The following is a 17,301-nucleotide window of genomic DNA, read 5'->3' as shown; positions in this document are numbered from 1 at the left end:
TGCTGAGTTCCAGATTCCCACTCCCTCTGGAGGAGAATAAAGGGCTGCTGATTTAAGAGTGACATGAGGAGGAATTTCTTCTCTGAGGGTTATGAGTCTTTGGAACTCGTTACCACAGAGAGCTGTCAGGGCAGAGTCCTTGTGTGTATTTAAGATTTTAGATTCTTGACCAGCTGGGGAAATTGGGTAATAGGGATAATGCAGGAAAGTGGAATGTGAAGAATGTCAGATCAGCCATAAACAAAATCAGAAATCGCTGGAAAAACTTAGCAGATCTGACAGAGTTAACATTTTGGGTCCAGTGACCTTTCTTCAGAGCTTCAGATCAGATGTGAAATGTTAACTCTGATTTTTCTCCACAGATACTGCCAGACCTGTTGAGTTTTTCCAGCTATTTCTGATTACAGATTCTAGAAATCAGAAACAGTCCTTTGTTTAGTGTCGGATCAGCCACAATCCTGTTGAGTCAGGATCAAGCTGAAGAATAGCTTGCTCCCATTCCTATTTCTTGTGGTCTTATCCCCTCTAGACCATCTGCCTGTTACCTTAATTCTACGCTCCCTAGTCATTGATCCCTTTGCCAGAGGGATCATGTGCCATGTTCCATGACCCTCAGCTTTAACATGGAAATATGGAAAAGGAGAAAATATGAGCAAGAATAGGCCATTCGGTCCTTTTGGTCATTCTCCATCATTCAAAGTGACCATGGCTGATCATCCAACACAATGCCCTGATCCCACTTTCTCCCCCACACCGATGAAGTATTTCGCCCCAAGAGCTATATCTAACTCTTTAAAGTCAGTGGGGAGTCTGCCCACAATTCTAATGGATGGCCCACTGCACTTTGACACTGGGAGCAGTGGGTGGGGAGGCTAGTTCCAGCAGCTCCGTGGGAGCTGCCAAGGTGATTCCCTGTGACTTCCAGCTATCAGTCAGCACAGCTGAACGCTGGGGAGAGAGGAGACAATTAAACGACCACCCATTGACCACTCACCTGACAATGGAGCAGAGCTCCAAAAGCTTGTGCTTGTAAATAAACCTGTTGGACCATAACTTGGTGTTGTATGACTTCTGATTTTGTCTTCCCCAGTCCAACACCAGCATCTGTACGTTATGACTGCTTAAGGAACTGAATTCACCCGAAAACAGACAGATTGCCTGAGGAGCAGTAGACTTCATCAAATATTAGACAGGTCTGGGGTCGGTGGGAAGGCCCACAGATGGGGAGTGTGAAGTTGAGGCTGGGTGGGAAGGATAGCCAGAGCTGTGGCTGCAGTGTCACCTCTTCATACTGAGCACGCTCCACTCATCAAATCAGAGTGAAGCAGCACAGAAGGAGGCCATTTGATCCATCGTGCCTGTGCTGGCTCTTTGAATGAGTGGGCAATTAATCTGCACCTCCTTTGGATTCTCCATTTGAAAATATTTCTCCAGGACCCTGTTTGAAAGTTTGTAAAGAATCTGTCTCCGCCATGTTCCAGGTCTCAACAACATTCTCTCATCAAAGCCATGTCACCACATGCTGCACCTGCTGCTCTGGCCAGTCGCCTTGAGCAGCTCGCCTTGGCTTACCAGCCTTGTAATCAACTCAACCTCAGAGCCGATGCCCACAGCTCAAACTGAACCTAGCTTAATCCACACCCCCCCGCCCCCCCACCAAAAAAAAACCAAGCCCCCCCGCCCCCCCACCAAAAAAAAACCAAGCACTGGCTGTAGCACTGAATGGCTGGTATTCAGTGACCCTGACTGAATGTTGGTCAGGGTAGAATCTAGCTGGTTTCTGAGTCAACCCTTGGCTCACTATCCCATTGGGGTTGTTGGTAAAGATTTGCAAACCAGTAAAGGCTGCATCTTACAAGAGGGCTCACCATATGGTGACCAGTGGCCCAGGAAATTGTTAGTGCCCTGAGTGAATGAAGAAGGTTAACAGATGGAGGGAGAGGTGAAGGTGCTGATATCTATCTGTGGCCACTTTGAGCAGTTTTGCAGGTTAAATTGTTATGTGTTTCTGCTGAAACAGTTAATGACACGCTCAAAGTAGTTAACTCTGTTTTGTGAGACATAAGCTTCCGAAAACATTTATTTTTCCTTCCAGTTGGGCAGGTGGCAGGCTATTTCAGGAGAAAGCACAGAACAAGAACAGATGGTAGTCAAAGCCAGTTGTGAGCTGTTGACGAATGAGTAGTGAATATTGTGAGTGTTCAGAGTGAAGAGCAGAGAATGGAAGATATTGCAGTGTGTGAAAGAGAATCGATGTTTGAAAGTTTATAAAGAGGCAGTTATTGGCAGGAGTACTCATTTATAGTCATTGTCCTTGTGATTACTGACCCTCTTACAGTTTCTCCTTATTTATTCTATCAAATCCCTCATGGTTGTAAACACGCCTATCAAAATATCAACTGAACGGTGGTTGCAAGGTTATTTTGCCTCTGGAGATGAGCTGATCTCTGGCATATGCTGCATTGTAAAAAGGTGCATATTTCTCACGTGCAGCATTACAGCGAGCGGCCTGCTGCAGTGACTTGGATGGGGTTTTAACATCACAGTCAAGTCTTCTCCCACAATCACAGTCACTGGGTTAAGTACAAAAGCAAAACATACAGTCGATACTAGAGGTTGGAGATGAAAACAGAAAATGTTGGAGATACTCAGCAGGTCTGACAGCCTCTGTGGAGAGATGGAGGGGCCTTCCTCAGAGGTCTGTGATAAAATGTGATATTCCATCACCTGTTTGCACAGCTGAAGCCTGACCTGCTGGCTATAACTTACACTTCCTGTTTTTCTAAGCGACAGTGACTTCTTGCTGTTGGGATAAGACTGAGTGCACAGTGACTGATGTCTTTGCTACAAAGTAGGCAGGCACAGCCACTCAAAGATTTGTTCATGCAAATTGCTTCGTTGGAACAGGTTAGCTGTAGAGTGTGACCCTTTAGCAAGAGCCTGCTGCTGATGGTTTAGAAAAATGTTGCACTAAGGTCACACAAACGGGAAATTCCAGACGTGATGTACTCACAAGGTGTTTCCACAAGGGGCTGTGTGCCATTGGTTGACTGTAACCATCAGAGCGCTAATTATTAATGTCGGCCCGAGCAGAAATCGATGAGGAGAGGCGACCAGGAAGTCTTGGAGACCACTGAGGGCACTAATTCGGATAGAAACCTATCAGAATTATTCTCTAAAGGGTGGTCAGTAAGTGAGCTTTCCAGTAACAACTTACCTTTGAGGTAATGATAAGAAATAACAGTGTGGAGCTGGATGAGCACAGCAGGCCAGGCAGCATCAGAGGAGCAGGAAAGCTGACGTTTGGTTGGGTTACATTTTTGATTTTGTGAAGAAGTGTCGTCACCCGAAACGTCAGCTTTCCTGTTCCTCCAGCTCCACACAGTGTTATCTCTGATTCCAGCATCAGAAGTTCCTACTGTCTCTTTGAGGTAATAATGTTGGATGTATGAAAACTACTTTACATGCAGCACAATACCACAGGCAGTAGTGAGAAGAGTGAGTACTTAAGTGTTTCATGCTGTTTTAAGATATATATTGGCCACTAGCACAGTGCTTTCTGCTCAGCTGAGAATTAATACCACTGGACCAGTCACCATTGCCCAACAGGGGAGAAGAGAACTCAGTTTGATGTTGCAGCTGAGAGAGTGTGCCTCTGACGGTGCGGCGCTCCCTCGGCACCGAGCCTCTGACGGTGCGGCGCTCCCTCGGCACCGAGCCTCTGACGGTGCGGCGCTCCCTCGGCACCGAGCCTCTGACGGTGCGGCGCTCCCTCGGCACCGAGCCTCTGACGGTGCGGCGCTCCCTCGGCACCGAGCCTCTGACGGTGCGGCGCTCCCTCGGCACCGAGCCTCTGACGGTGCGGCGCTCCCTCGGCACCGAGCCTCTGACGGTGCGGCGCTCCCTCGGCACCGGGCATGTCAGACTGGATTATGCGCTTATGATGTAACTTGTAAATTATTTGATTCTCAGGTTACCAGATTCCCAGCAGAAGGTTGGTGGTTGCTTCCTTAATCTCATGCCCCAGATGAAGTCACTATATCTCACATACTGTGCCAACCACCCATCCGCTGTCAACGTGCTCACACAACACAGGTAAAAATCTCCCTGGGTGGGCTGTTCGTATTTAAAGAGGGGATAATGCTTACAAAGTGATACATTAAAAATTGCAATGTCTTACAGTCTTGTGGAACTGTTTGTTTGTTTGTTTATTTATATTCCGCATAAACTTGTATTAACAGGTTTGAAACGATTAGGAGGGGTGTGGAGTTCTGTGTTACAAGTGTTTCAAAGGAATCCTCTTTGTGAATGAAATAATTTCATACTTAGTCAAAATGAAAAGATTTTTATTGCTGAAAATGGTTTAGGTGTTGCAGGTATTGTGACACAGTACTCCTGTGTGTGAACAGCTATATTTTAACTTGAAGATAACACACTGTGAAGCTGGAGGAACACAACAGGCCAGGCAGCATCAGAGGAGCAGGAACATTAATGTTTTGGTTGGGACCCTTCTTCAGAAAACTTCTCCCAGATGGAGAGCTAGGATTAAAATTAATTTGAATTTACTGCTGCACCCATGGGAATTAATTTATATATTAATCACCAGATGTAATTTTGGGTCAAAGATAGTAGGAACTGCAGATGCTGGAGAATCTGAGATAACAAGGTGTAGAGCTGGATGAACACAGCAGGCCAAACAGCATCACAGGAGCAGGAAAGCTGGCGTTTTGGGCCTCGACCTTTCTTCTGAAAGACCCTCTTTCAGAAAAAGGGCCGCGGCCTGGAACGTCAGCTTTCCTGCTTCTCCGATGCTGCCTGCTGTGTTCATCCAGCTATTCACCTTGTTATCTATGTAATTTTGGATAACAGTTAGACCCATTTCTCCAATTGTACATTAGTGGGAAGTTTATTTACACAAAGAAACATAAGGAAAATGAGCAGGGGGCAGGGTACAAGATAACAAAGTCTGGAGCTGGATGAACACAGGCCAAGCAGCATCTTAGGTACACGTCCCCTTGTTCTGCTTTTCAGTCCGATCATGGCTAACCATTTGACTCAGGACCAATTTCCTGCTCTATTCCCATGTCCCTTCGTGTTTGTCACATCAGGAATCTGTCAATCTTTACCTTGAATATACTCGATGACCTAAATCTCCATGACCTTCTGAGTTTGAGATTCACTACCCCACCTGTGTAAAGAGTAATAAATACTTCTGGTAAAGCAACAGCTGCGCATCTGCCCTAGCATTGGAAGGTTTTGTGGCTAAGCAGTATTGATTGAAATGCCTTGTACGGTATTTAATGACATTTGCTGAGGCAACAGAGCTCTGTTTTTGCGTTGCTTTTGCTTCATCAGATTTCCCAGAGCAAACTTAGGACGAGTTTGAAGTGCAGGCAAATCATCCACATGATGCACAGACTAGGATCCCACAAATATTGCTCTTTACTCAAGACATAAGTGGCCCAGATACTGGAAGACTTGGTCCCGAATTCTCTTCGTGTCCTAGGTGGATGAGAGGATCCCAAAACACTTGTTATTTTGAAGAAAAATCACAAAGTTCCCTACAGTGTCTTCAGCCAGCACTTCTTACTGACCATTAATAGATTTCAGTTTGTGGGATCTTGCTTTGTCCAAATTGGCTTCTTCATTTGCCACATTACATTTGTGAGTACATTCCGAAAGTAGTTCATCGGCTTTGAAGCACTTTGGGATGTCCTGTGGTTTTGTTTGATGTGAGAGAATGCAAGTGTTTCTTTGGTCTGACCTGTAATTATCGAGGGTGAGATCCTGTGGTCACAGCGGAGAAGTTGCCGAGGTAACCAGACAGCAATACATGTTTTCGATAAAATGGCAGGACGTGGGCTTTGCAATCAAGGCCAGTGTTTATTGACCAGAGGTGCTGGAAAGCTGATGTTTCAGGCCTTGACCCTCCTTCAGAAATGGGGGAGGGGAAGGAGGTCCTGAAATAAATAGGGAGAGAGGGGGAGGCGGATAGACGATGGATAAAGGAGAAGATAGGTGGAGAAGAGACATCAGGTCAAAGAAGCAGGGATGGAGCCAGTAAAGATGAGTGTAAATGGGGAGTTAGGGCGGAGATAGGTCAGTCTGGGGAGGATGGACAGGTCAAGGGGGTGGGACGCTTCCTTCAACACTTCCACCATCCGCAGTCCGACCCCACCACCAAAGACAATTTTCCTTCCCACCCTTATCTGCTTTCCGGAGGGACCACTTTCTCCGTGCCTCCCTTCTCAGCTCCACACTCCCCTCCAGCCCCACCACACCCGGTACCTTTCCCTGCAACCGCAGGAAGTGCTACACCTGCCCCCACACCTCCCCCCTCAACCCCATCTCAGGCCACAAGATGACTTTTCACGTCAAGCAAATGTTCACCTGCACATCTGCCAATGTGGTATACTGTATCCGCTGTACCCGTTGTGGCTACCTCTACATTGGGGAAACCAAGCGGAGGCTTGGGGGACCGTTTTGCAGAACACCAACGCTCAATTCGCAATAAACGACTACACCTCCCAGTCGCGAACCATTTCAACTTACCCTCCCATTCCTCAGATGACATGTCCATCATGGGCCTCCTGCAGTGCCACAATGATGCCACCCGAAGGTTGCAGGAACAGCAACTCATATTCCACTTGGGAACCCTGCAGCCCAATGGTATCAATGTGGACTCCACAAGCTTCAAAATCTCCCCTCCCACCTCCTATCCCAAAACCGTCCCCGCTTCCCTAACCTGTTCTTCCTCTCACCTATCCCCTCCTCCCACCTCAAGCCCCACCCCCATCTCCTACCTATTAACCTCATCCTGCCCCCTTGACCTGTCCGTCCTCCTTGGACTGACCTACCTCCCCACCTATGCTCACCTTTACCGGCTCCATCCCTGCCTCTTTGACCTGTCTCCTCTCCACCTATCTTTCCCCATTATCCATCCTCTATCCGTCTTCCCCCCCTCCGCTCTCCCTATTTATTTTAGAACCTTCTTCCCTCCCCCATTTCTGAAGAAGGGTCTAGGTCCGAAACGTCAACTATCCTGCTCCTGAGATGCTGCTTGGCCTGCTGTGTTCATCCAGCTCTGCACTTTGTTATCTCAGATTCTCCAGCATCTGCAGTTCCTGTTATCTCTGAAACAGTGCTTATTGACCATCCCTTATCTGAACACTCTCGGCTTCCATCACAGAAAGGAACTAACCAGCGAACCAAGTCAATGCCAGTGTCTCTGGTCCACACAAGCTTCCTGCAAACGCTCTTCATCTTGCTGTGGCACTATAGCCTTTCACTGCTGTTTGTTTATTCACCTTCTCCTTAAATGTACTGTATTATTTATCTCAGCTGTTCCCTGTCGGGGCAGGTTCCACAGTCTCTTTGGCCTCTGAATAAAGAGGCTTCTCCCATAGCCCTGGTTGGATTTGTTAGTTATTGTATCATTTTAATCGCCCCTAGTCTTAAGTTACTTTTCAGGTTACAACACCTTTTATATCTAGCTCATCAAAACCCTGTCACAATTTTAAAAGACCTCGCCCAGTTGTTTTTTTTTCTTCCCGTTTCTCTGAAAGGCCACAGCCATGTAGTGTTTCCTGAGTGGCTGTTTATTCAGCAGTGTTGGCCTGGAGTCACACTCAGACTGCAACAGATTGGATTGACAGGCCCCGAACCTTAAAAAATAGCAACAAACCAGTCAGGTTTTTACAACAATTTGATACCTTCCATGAGCGTAGAAAATGTAATCTTTCACCCCATCAAGTCTGTTTCACTAACCCATCTCAGTGAGATCATGGTTGATCTGATAATCTTGAACTCCACTTCCCTGCCTTTTCCCCATATTTCTTGATTTCCCTACAAATTAAAAATCTGTCTAACTCAGCTTTGAATGTATTTAATGAACCCAGTGTTGACAAACTTCTGTGGTAAGAAAGAGAAGAAATTCCTCCTCATCTCTGTCTGAAATGGGTGACCCCTTACTCATTACGATTTACATAATCCCCTGTTTAGAAGGGTAAGATTTACAGAATCATAAGAGCTTTCAAACAAGAATTGGATCTGTATTTGAGGGAGAAATAAAAAATGCTGAATTTTGAAGGAGTCAGGAAACCACCAGAACTGCTGTACAAGAGTTGACTCATTCGGCTGAATGCCTGCACCTGTTGTGCACCTTATTTTGTGTGTCAGTATTGGCTATTCCACTGAACTTCATGTGATTATCCACTCTTTGTGATAGTGAGCAAACTCAGTGCCCAGAGGAAAAGGAAATCCTGCATTTATGCAGCTCCTCAGGACATCTAGCAGCCAGTTTATGCACATCAGTGTCCTAGAAACAACAATGTGATTTATGACCAAATAACCTCTCTCCTGGTGTTGATGAAGGATAAACATTGGCTGGCTGCAAGACTGAGGAGAAACCCCCCCCCCCCCCCGCCCCACCCTTTCCTCCTCCTCGTCGCCCCCTCTCTTCCCCCCCCCCCTTGAATATTTCAGTGGTGGGTATGTGACCTGTTACATTCAGCTGAAAGATCAACAGAGAACCTCTCAAGTGAATCTGATGAGAGAAGTTAGTGATGGAGCAAACTAATTTTTCAATGAGGTTGTAGACATGCTCACCAATCTACTCAAACTTTAATTTTTCAATCCTACATGTTTCACTACCTTAGTGTTCTAACTGGGTTTCAGAAAGAATATTTTGCAGACCTGTTATTTAAATATTCTTGATGCCTTGTTTTTCATGAAGGGCCATAATTGCCAAACTAAGTGTGCTAATTCCAACTCAAGTTAATATGAAAATTGAGACCTTGGCAGATATCATTACTTTTTTTGGGGCGGAGATGGTCTCATTTTCAAACAAGTGGAATGAGAGAATTTTCCTTTCGGTCCCAAACAGTGCCATTAACTGTGGACCAATGGAATTGAAAATTGCAATCCCAAATCTTCAGTGAAGGCTAATCTAATTTAATATAGTTTCTCGCGTGAACCTGATCTGAGACTAGGAAATGGTTGAAGTGTGAAGCATCTTGGAATGCTGGGTGATTACATCAGCAGTGAATGGCATGTTTACACTCGTTTGTAGTTATTTGTTGTGCACTAGAGGGCAGTGTTGGGCAATAGGACTTGACCTTGGTATTACCTACCAAACATTTTAGAACGTAGAACAGTACAGCACAGTACAGGCCCTTCGGCCCACAATATTGTGCTGACCTGTTATCCTACTAAGATCAATTTACCCTGCATACCCTACATTTTGATAGGTCTAGACAGAGGATCTTGATCGGGACATGTTTGGAGGGCCGAAGGGCTGTGCTGTAATTTTCTTTGTTCCATGTGCCTGTCCAAGAGTCGCTTAAAAGTCTCTAAAGTATCTGACTTCACTCCCACTGCCGGCAGCACACCCCACACATCTACCACTCGGTGTGATGAACCTACCCCTCATATTTCCCCTGTACTTCCAATCACCTTAAAATTATGCCCTGGCAAATATGCTCAGCATAATTTACATTGTTTAAAAACGTGAGCAAAAGAATACTTTTCAGTCTTCAAATCATTTTTTCGGAATGATGAACTTAAAGAAATATTGAGTTGTGTTTTGACTGAGTGGGATGAGTCAAGAATTGATGATCAGTTATTCCAGGCTACCTGTATTCACTAAATGGTGGGCAATGCATCTGCTAAAGACTGTTCTGGCAATCATATTGGTGCTAGCTCTTTGAATGATCTATCCATTCAGTAACATTCCCTGCTGTTTCCTCGTAGCCTTACAATTATTTTCAAACATCCAGTACTCCTTTTGAAAGCTATTATTGAATCTTTTTCCATTGCCCTCTTGAAGCAGGCAGAATTTTTTCTCTGAGGGCTGTGAATCTGAGGAATTTTTCACCGCAGAGGAATGTAGGGTAGTTTGGTATATTCAAGGCTGAGCTAAACAGATTTTTAATCAGTAAGACAATCAAGGCTTATCGGAAAAGGCAGGAAAGTAGCATTGAGGATTATTAGATCAGCCATTGAATGGGGCGCAAACTCGATGAGCTCAATGGCCTACTCTATATCTTATATTCCCTGGGCCTCCTGCCACAAGTGGAAATTGACTGAAAAGGTAGTGAGTTTATACCTATAGGTGTGAGGCTGGAAAAGCACAGCAGGTCAGATAACATCAGAGGAGCAGGGAAGTTGACGTTTCGGGCTGAAACCCTTTGCCCTAACCCAAAGACCCTGGCTTCCAGCATCTGCAGTTCGTATTGCCTCCTAGTGAGTTTGTAGAACGGATGACATGCGCGTATAGCGTGGATAAAGGAACTTTACAATAAGATACTAAAAACATTGTCAGGAAAGGGGACTCCACGTTAATGTTCAAAGATATTTTCAAATCAGTTTGTTCAGAGATGTTGTAGCTCACCTTTGGAGCAGGTGGGACTTGAACCTGTGCCTCCTGGCTCAGAGGTAGAGACATTGCCACTGCACCACTAGACCCCCTCAGAAGGGCTGTTCGTCAAATTGTAGATCCATAGCTCTATAATGGGAGGAGTAAACATGACCCATTATGCTTGTCCTTGCCTCTTGTAACAATCTGCCCAATAAATGCTATTCCCTTGCTCTTTCCCCATATCCCTGAACATTATATTCCTAAAGTATTTATCCTAGTCTCCTTGTAAACTTGCTCTTGAATCGATCTCTGCTGCCTTTACCAGCAGCCTGTTCCGGATCACAGTCAATGACATGCAAAAAATATCTCCCCCTCCCCTTTTTGATTCTTCTGTCGATTCTCTTTGGTCTGTGTTTCTCTGGTAATGAATCGACCTTCCATTGGAAGCAATTTCTCCTTGTTTGCTCTGTCCAAATATGTGTATTGAATCTCCTCATCTCTGCTCCAGCCTTCTCTTCTTACAGTGAAGCCTTGCCATATGGAGCCATTCAAAAGATTGATAAATCCCAGCCTTGAAATTGCCAATTGACACCCTGCATTTATATATTTTTTGTATGGGAGAGAGCACTCCTGATCCCCTGTTCTGATTTGTGTAACGTAGTGCTTGCTGACATCCCCCAGAAACTGCCTTGCTCAAGTTTGAGGGCTGTTCCTATCTGGGCTCCCTGCCTGCATCTCCCTTCACAAATGCTCCTCATGTTTGAAGCTCCTTAATTGGATTACTCAAAAATTTGTAAGCCTGAAGAGATACAAGTCTAGGCTGTGTAATCTATCCTCATTGTTTAAATTTTTTAATATGTCACTCTTTAGCCCTCGTGCAACAACATGGTGAATCCTTGTTCTTATTCTCCAAATGGCCTCCTTGAGGTACAAGAGGCCTGACCTGAACGCCATACACACACACTCGTTCGTAACTGTTTTGTAAACTGTTCAAGCTGTTCTCGCTATTGGTAAAACACTTTAAAATTTTATTCTGTGTGTTCTGGCAGTGAGGAGTTGGATAAATTTATGGAAAGACAAGGAGCGAGCAGCCCCGGCATTCTGATCTTAACGACGAGCCTCAGCAAACCGTTTTTAAGACTAGACAAGTATCCAGCATTACTCCAGGAACTGGAACGACACATGGAGGTATAAGCAGCAGGATCTGAGCGGTGTGGTCTCCGGCCAGGAAGTCTTGTCTGCATCTGTGGTCACGTTTCCATGGAAAAATGTAGACGCCTAGATAAACACAGAACATCACAGCTAACTGTGAGGCCATCAGATTCTGAAAACATTTCACACGGAGCCCGGTGAAGGATGTTGATGAAAAATATTTACATACACTGTTAATCTCCCTATCTTTTCAGGGTGCCTATTGTGTTTTTCCAGCATTTTCTGTTTAGATTTCAGTGTTCTAACACTTAACTTTCTTGTTTTAAAGACATGGGTTTGTGAGCATTGCATTTATTCTGCATGCCTCCTGAGAGAGATGGTAGGATGCCTTTTCAATTTTGAGCTTCAAACATGAGGAGCATTTGTGAAGGGAGATGCAGGCAGGGAGCCCAGATTGGAACAGCCTTCAAACTTGAGCAAGGCGGTTTCTGGGGGATGTCAGTAAGCACTACGTTACACAAATTGAAAAGGCATCCTACCATATCCTGCCAGGGCTTCTGAGTATAGTTAAGAGTCCATCATATTGGCTTGGGTCTGAAAGTATACATTCGCCCCAGACTGAGTTTCTCTTTCTCCCTCAGGACATCAAGTAAGATAGTGCTCACACAAGAAGGCAGTGTCCTGACAGCCCAGTGTATCAACATTGTTCATTCCAAACCAACGTACAGGTTGTCACGTAGCCTGAATAGTTTGTAGGATTTACTAGATGTTACATAAGTCTCTATTTTTGTAAAACCAGAGCGGACGAGCTGATATCTATTGATGACTGATATGGGGTGAGAGTGGTAATAGTCAGCATTTCCTTTGATGATATTATGTGGCATCCTGACCTCAGTGAGAAGTGGGCCCCTACTGGCTCAGTATGCGTCATCATTGAAGTGCAGAAATTGTGTTCTGACAGCCCACCGCGTTTACTGTCAGCTCCCAGCACTGTTTGTCGCTCCATTCTACTCAACAGTTGCCCAACTCCACTTCTCTTTTTCTGAGGTCTAGGATCTTTTGCTGCCTTGCCTTTTACCTCCATGCTGTGTTGAAAGCCTTGCAGTTGACCCATATTTCCAATTTGATGCTCAGATGGAACCAGCTAACCTGTCTGAGGGACGTATTGAATCTCACTGTGACATCCCCATAGTGCTCCCATCGAGCCATATCCTTGGCTGATACTCCCATCCATCTGGATTGTGCACATTAGACTGTGGGGAGCTCATGCCCCAATGTTGGAACCTATCACAGTTTCCCCACTTCTTGCTGAAACTCACCAGGGCTATTTCCCTTTATAACCTGACCCTCCTGGTGAAAATAGTCTTTCCCTGTACAGTGAACTCTGGGTCTGCTTTCTTTTCCGGTATTAGGTTGGATGAGTGCTGAGCTCTTTGCTGACGAAACAGATTCTCTGCATTCTGCACAATCTTATCTTGCATTTCTCTGCAATAATCTGTGACCACATGCTGATTGAAAAAGTGGTGCAGGGCACACAGTCAGTGCAGCATGAGAGCCTGAACTAATGGCCAGCCCAGTCACCCACTCACATAAACCAGGACAATGTGTTTACAGAAGTGGTGCTGCTGTTTGCCTTGCTTCATCGTTTAATGTCAGCCCTACACTGGGGGTGATTGCATTGTGCCATTGAGGCTGGGCTAACGGTTTTTGCCACTGTTAGTAATAATTCATTAACCTTGTACTTTTTGCACCCATGACATACACAAGGGTTTGAAGACAACAATGACTGAGAGTGGGCTATGATAACTCATTTTATATGTAAGAGCAATGGGGTCAAATTGGTGTATTGTGTTTAGACTTCCTCCCTGACAAGTCTCTTTGCAACACTTCTTGTTGTTTCTTCTTGGAGAACCAGAACACAAAGCCCAGAAACGACAAAGTCTTAACTTTGATGTAATACCCCACTTCTGACGAGTGTAGAATGATCAGTACGGTCCCAAAGTTACTCCAAGCTCTTGCTGTCACAGTAGCCCATGCCCTACACTAATCATTCCATTGTGCCAAGGATCTCCGGTTACAGTTAATGCCAGCAAGACCACGCTAACGAATCCTCCTCGGGCGACGACAGGCTGGATACTCCAGAATTCCACAGGCTCCTGTTTCTGAGCTCATTCAACAGTTTAGTCTGCTGTGTGAAACAGCTGTCCCCACAGAAAGCTTCACTTTTGCTTCCCGTTTCTGCAGAACAGCAAAGAAATGTCCCAAAATAAGGCTGCAATTCTTCCGCTCATTCTTCGCCAAGAGGAGCTGGGAAAGCTACATCTCCAGCTCCCTACCCGTGATACCCAGACCCGCGTGGGAATCTGCCTGAATTGTGTTTATCAAGAATACACATTGCACGTTACTGCCCAGAATTGTGTTTGACGTGTAGCTAAAGTGTGATCATCTTGTTAAGCACAATATTGCAGACAAAGGTCATGCCAGTTCAAACCACTTATATAGATCTTCTGTCTTTATGAGGAAATCCCCGTTCAATATGCTCGAGCACTTTATCTTGGCAGGCACTCCAGTACTGGGTCAGCGCCGCTCTGTCGGAGGGTCCGCACTAAGTGCATAGTGTATTTCAAATATCTAACTCCAAACCCACATTGTGGTTTACTCTTAAAATGGTTTGGCAAGCCCATCCTTTGTATTTTGGAAGCTCATCAGCCCTTTGTCCGGAGCAGTTCAGGTAGATAGAGAGTTCAGGCCTCAGCAACAACACCCATCTTCAGCCACTGAGTTCCAAAAGATTGACTGCACTTCAAAATTAAGTAAGTTATGGTGGAGTACCTTGGGATATCCAGTGTTGTTGATGTTGTTGTCAAAATGTAATGTTCTTTCTTCACATGTTTTTAAAATGCTTTGTTGAATTTTACACTTTGTTTTTCAGGAATCCCATCCTGATTATCCGGACATTTTAAAAGGAATGACAGCATTCAAAAATTTAGTGGTAGGTTGCAATATCGTTTTTTGGGCTTGGCCTGTCAATCCTACAGATATGTTCAGCCTCATTACTGAGCCTTCAGGGAGATCTTCCATGACACATTCTTTGTTGACTTAATACTAGTTTGCAGGTGCAGTTTTGGAATAGGATGGACTTTTGTTCACATCTTGCAGGTACCGATATCCTTTGGAACTTGGATAACCAATCTGTTCCATCCTTGATCAGTGCCTTTCTTGTTCTTTATCAGCCATGATTTAGTCACTGGTGCTCAGTTTGTTAGTTGGAAGGTGTTTGGTTCAAGTTGCATTCCAGGGATTTGATCACAAAGTCAGAGCTGCCGCTCCTGTTGCAGTATCCTGGGAATGCTGTACTGTCAGAGGTGCAGTCTGTCAGATCGCCTTTTAAAACAAGGCTCTGAAGTATATGATCTCATTAGCAGGATCTTGAGGAAGTGCTGGGGAGTTTGTGTTGATGTTAAATAATTATCCTTCAGTCAAAATCATGAAACAGGTGATCTGATGACTATTTTTAATTCTTGTTTTTGGGTCTTACTTGCACGTTTATACAGTGGATCCACTTCATTGGCTGTGGACCCCTTTGCAACATTTATAAGTTACACAATGATAATTCTGAAGTGTAATCCATTGTCTTCTGAGCGATTTCCTTTGTTGATGACCGTTGACATTGACAGGTACTTGGTGTGGTAATTCCCCAGTCCTCTTCCTCCTGAGCCCCTATCATTGAAAACACTGTAAATAGCTGAAGCATTTGTGTAATTTCAGTGAAGCTTGCTGTAGCTATGATGTGAGTTTTATTTCCCAGTATTATGATGTGACTGCTCACTTGTTTGAATGATTAAGTGTGAAATTTCCAGGGTCATGTTGGGCACTTTCTCTGTTCTGCGTTAGTCACCAATTTCTTGTGGCCATAAGTAGCGAACAAGAAGCTGAGGTTGACTCCTTTCCTCTCCAGTATGTTGTGCCTTCATTTTAATAATTCCATCATCTTTACTTACTTAAAGATCAAGCTGAGGAACATTATTATATTTAACATCCATAATCATGTAAACTTACAACATGCAAGGAAGCGACTTGAACCATTGTACCTGTACTAACTCTGCACCCGGTTTTTGCCCCACAACACTAGTTTTTCCCCAAAGTGTCAATCCATCATCTTTGACCATATGTCAGTTGTCTTTTGGAAGTTATCTCTGGTATTTGCTTCCACTACCCTTCCAGAATATACCCCACCGTTTAAAGAACATTCTCCTAATTTCTTGTGTCGCTGATTTGCTAGTTATTTTGACCGTAAGATTTCTGGCTTTAGAGCAGTTCCTAAAGGAAAGCCATTTATCACAACCCACGAGTTTGAATGTCACTAAACAGTTTCTTCCTAACCTTCAAATTAAAGTAAAATACTGTCCATGCTGGAATAAACACAGAAAAGTAGAAGCTAGGAGCAGGAGTAGGCCATTTGAACCCTCGAGCGTGCTGCACCATTCAATATGATCATGGCTGATCATCGAGCTCAGTACCCTTATCCTGCCTACATCCTCCCAATTTCCCCATTTCCCCAATCTCTTCATCCATAAGAGCTGCACCGGTCTCCTTTTTGAACACACACAATGTCTTAGCTCCAACCACTTTCTCTAGAAAGTCTTTCTTATAGACTCGCCATTCTTTCAGTGAAGAAATTTCTCCTCATGTCAGTTCTATAAGGTTAACCCCTTAAACAACGATCCCTGGTTCTCCTACTCAGTGTTGCCTCGTACAACAGTCTTACTATCCCAGGAATCAGCCTGGGAAACCTTCACTGCACTCCCTCTATCGCCACAGCATCGTTCCTCAGATAAAGAGATCAAAACTGCACTCAATACTCCAGGTATGGTCTCACTAGTGCCCTGTACATTTGCAGCAGGACATCCCTGCTCCTGTGCTCACATCCTCTTGCATTGAAGGCCAACATACCATTTGCCTTCTTCACTGCCTGCTGCCCCTGCATGCTTATCTTCAACGACTGGTGCACAAGGACACCCAGGTCTCATTAAATACTCCCCTCTCTCAATTTGCAGCCATCCATGTAATAATCTGCTTTCTGACTTCTGCTACCAAATAGGTTAACTCTCATTTCTCCACGTGATTCTTCATTTATCCACTCAGTCAGCCTATCCAAATCACACTGTAATATCTCTGCATCCTGCTGACAGCTCACCCTCCCACCCAGCTTTGTGTCATCTGCAAATGTTGACATTTAAGTTTGAGTTCCCTTGTCTAAATCTTGTGAATAGCTGGGGTCTTCATTCCGATCGCTGTGGTACCCAACCAGGGTGCCCACCATTCTGAGAAAGACCCACTTTTCCTACTCTTTCCTGTTTGGTAACCAATTTTCTATCCAGCTGAACATCCTATCCCCAATCCCATATATTTAAAATTTGCACATGAATCTCTTCTGTGGGACTTTGTTAAAAATCTTCAGAAAGCCTAAATAAACCACATCCACTCCAATGTGTTGATATTTGATAATTCTGGCAGTTTGACTCTTTCCTTAACTCCCAGCCCAAGTACTGTTAAAATTTCATGACTCCAGCGCGCCCATTGGGTGTCTGGTCGGTCCATCTGCCAATCCTTTCTGAGGGTTGGGCTGTGAACTTGCATTGGATTAGTCTGCACTAGTGGGTAAAATGCAGCAGTGTGTTTGTGATTGCCTTATGCACGATGTCTGACCAGGAGATTCTTCCAACTCCTCTGCCTACCATCTGGCAAGTTAGAAGGATCTCCAGGCTGATGAAGCTGTTTGGCCATGATAA

General features: G+C 44.7%; 1 protein-coding gene across 3 annotated transcripts in view; it reads left to right on the top strand.

The window, feature by feature from the left end:
• arhgef6 (Rac/Cdc42 guanine nucleotide exchange factor (GEF) 6) overlaps positions 1-17,301 on the top strand; it is a 168,955-nt gene that overhangs the window by 111,638 nt on the left and 40,016 nt on the right. For all 3 annotated transcript variants that reach the window (XM_048544625.1, XM_048544626.1, XM_048544624.1), the window contains exons 9-11: positions 3,973-4,095; positions 11,407-11,545; positions 14,442-14,501. In XM_048544625.1, the coding sequence (XP_048400582.1) occupies positions 3,973-4,095; positions 11,407-11,545; positions 14,442-14,501 (322 nt within the window). The remainder of the gene's footprint in view (positions 1-3,972; positions 4,096-11,406; positions 11,546-14,441; positions 14,502-17,301) is intronic.

Source organism: Stegostoma tigrinum, chromosome 15 (genome assembly GCF_030684315.1).
Source record: "Stegostoma tigrinum isolate sSteTig4 chromosome 15, sSteTig4.hap1, whole genome shotgun sequence".
NCBI lineage: Eukaryota > Metazoa > Chordata > Chondrichthyes > Orectolobiformes > Stegostomatidae > Stegostoma > Stegostoma tigrinum.
This window is presented reverse-complemented; position numbering and strand designations above follow the sequence as displayed.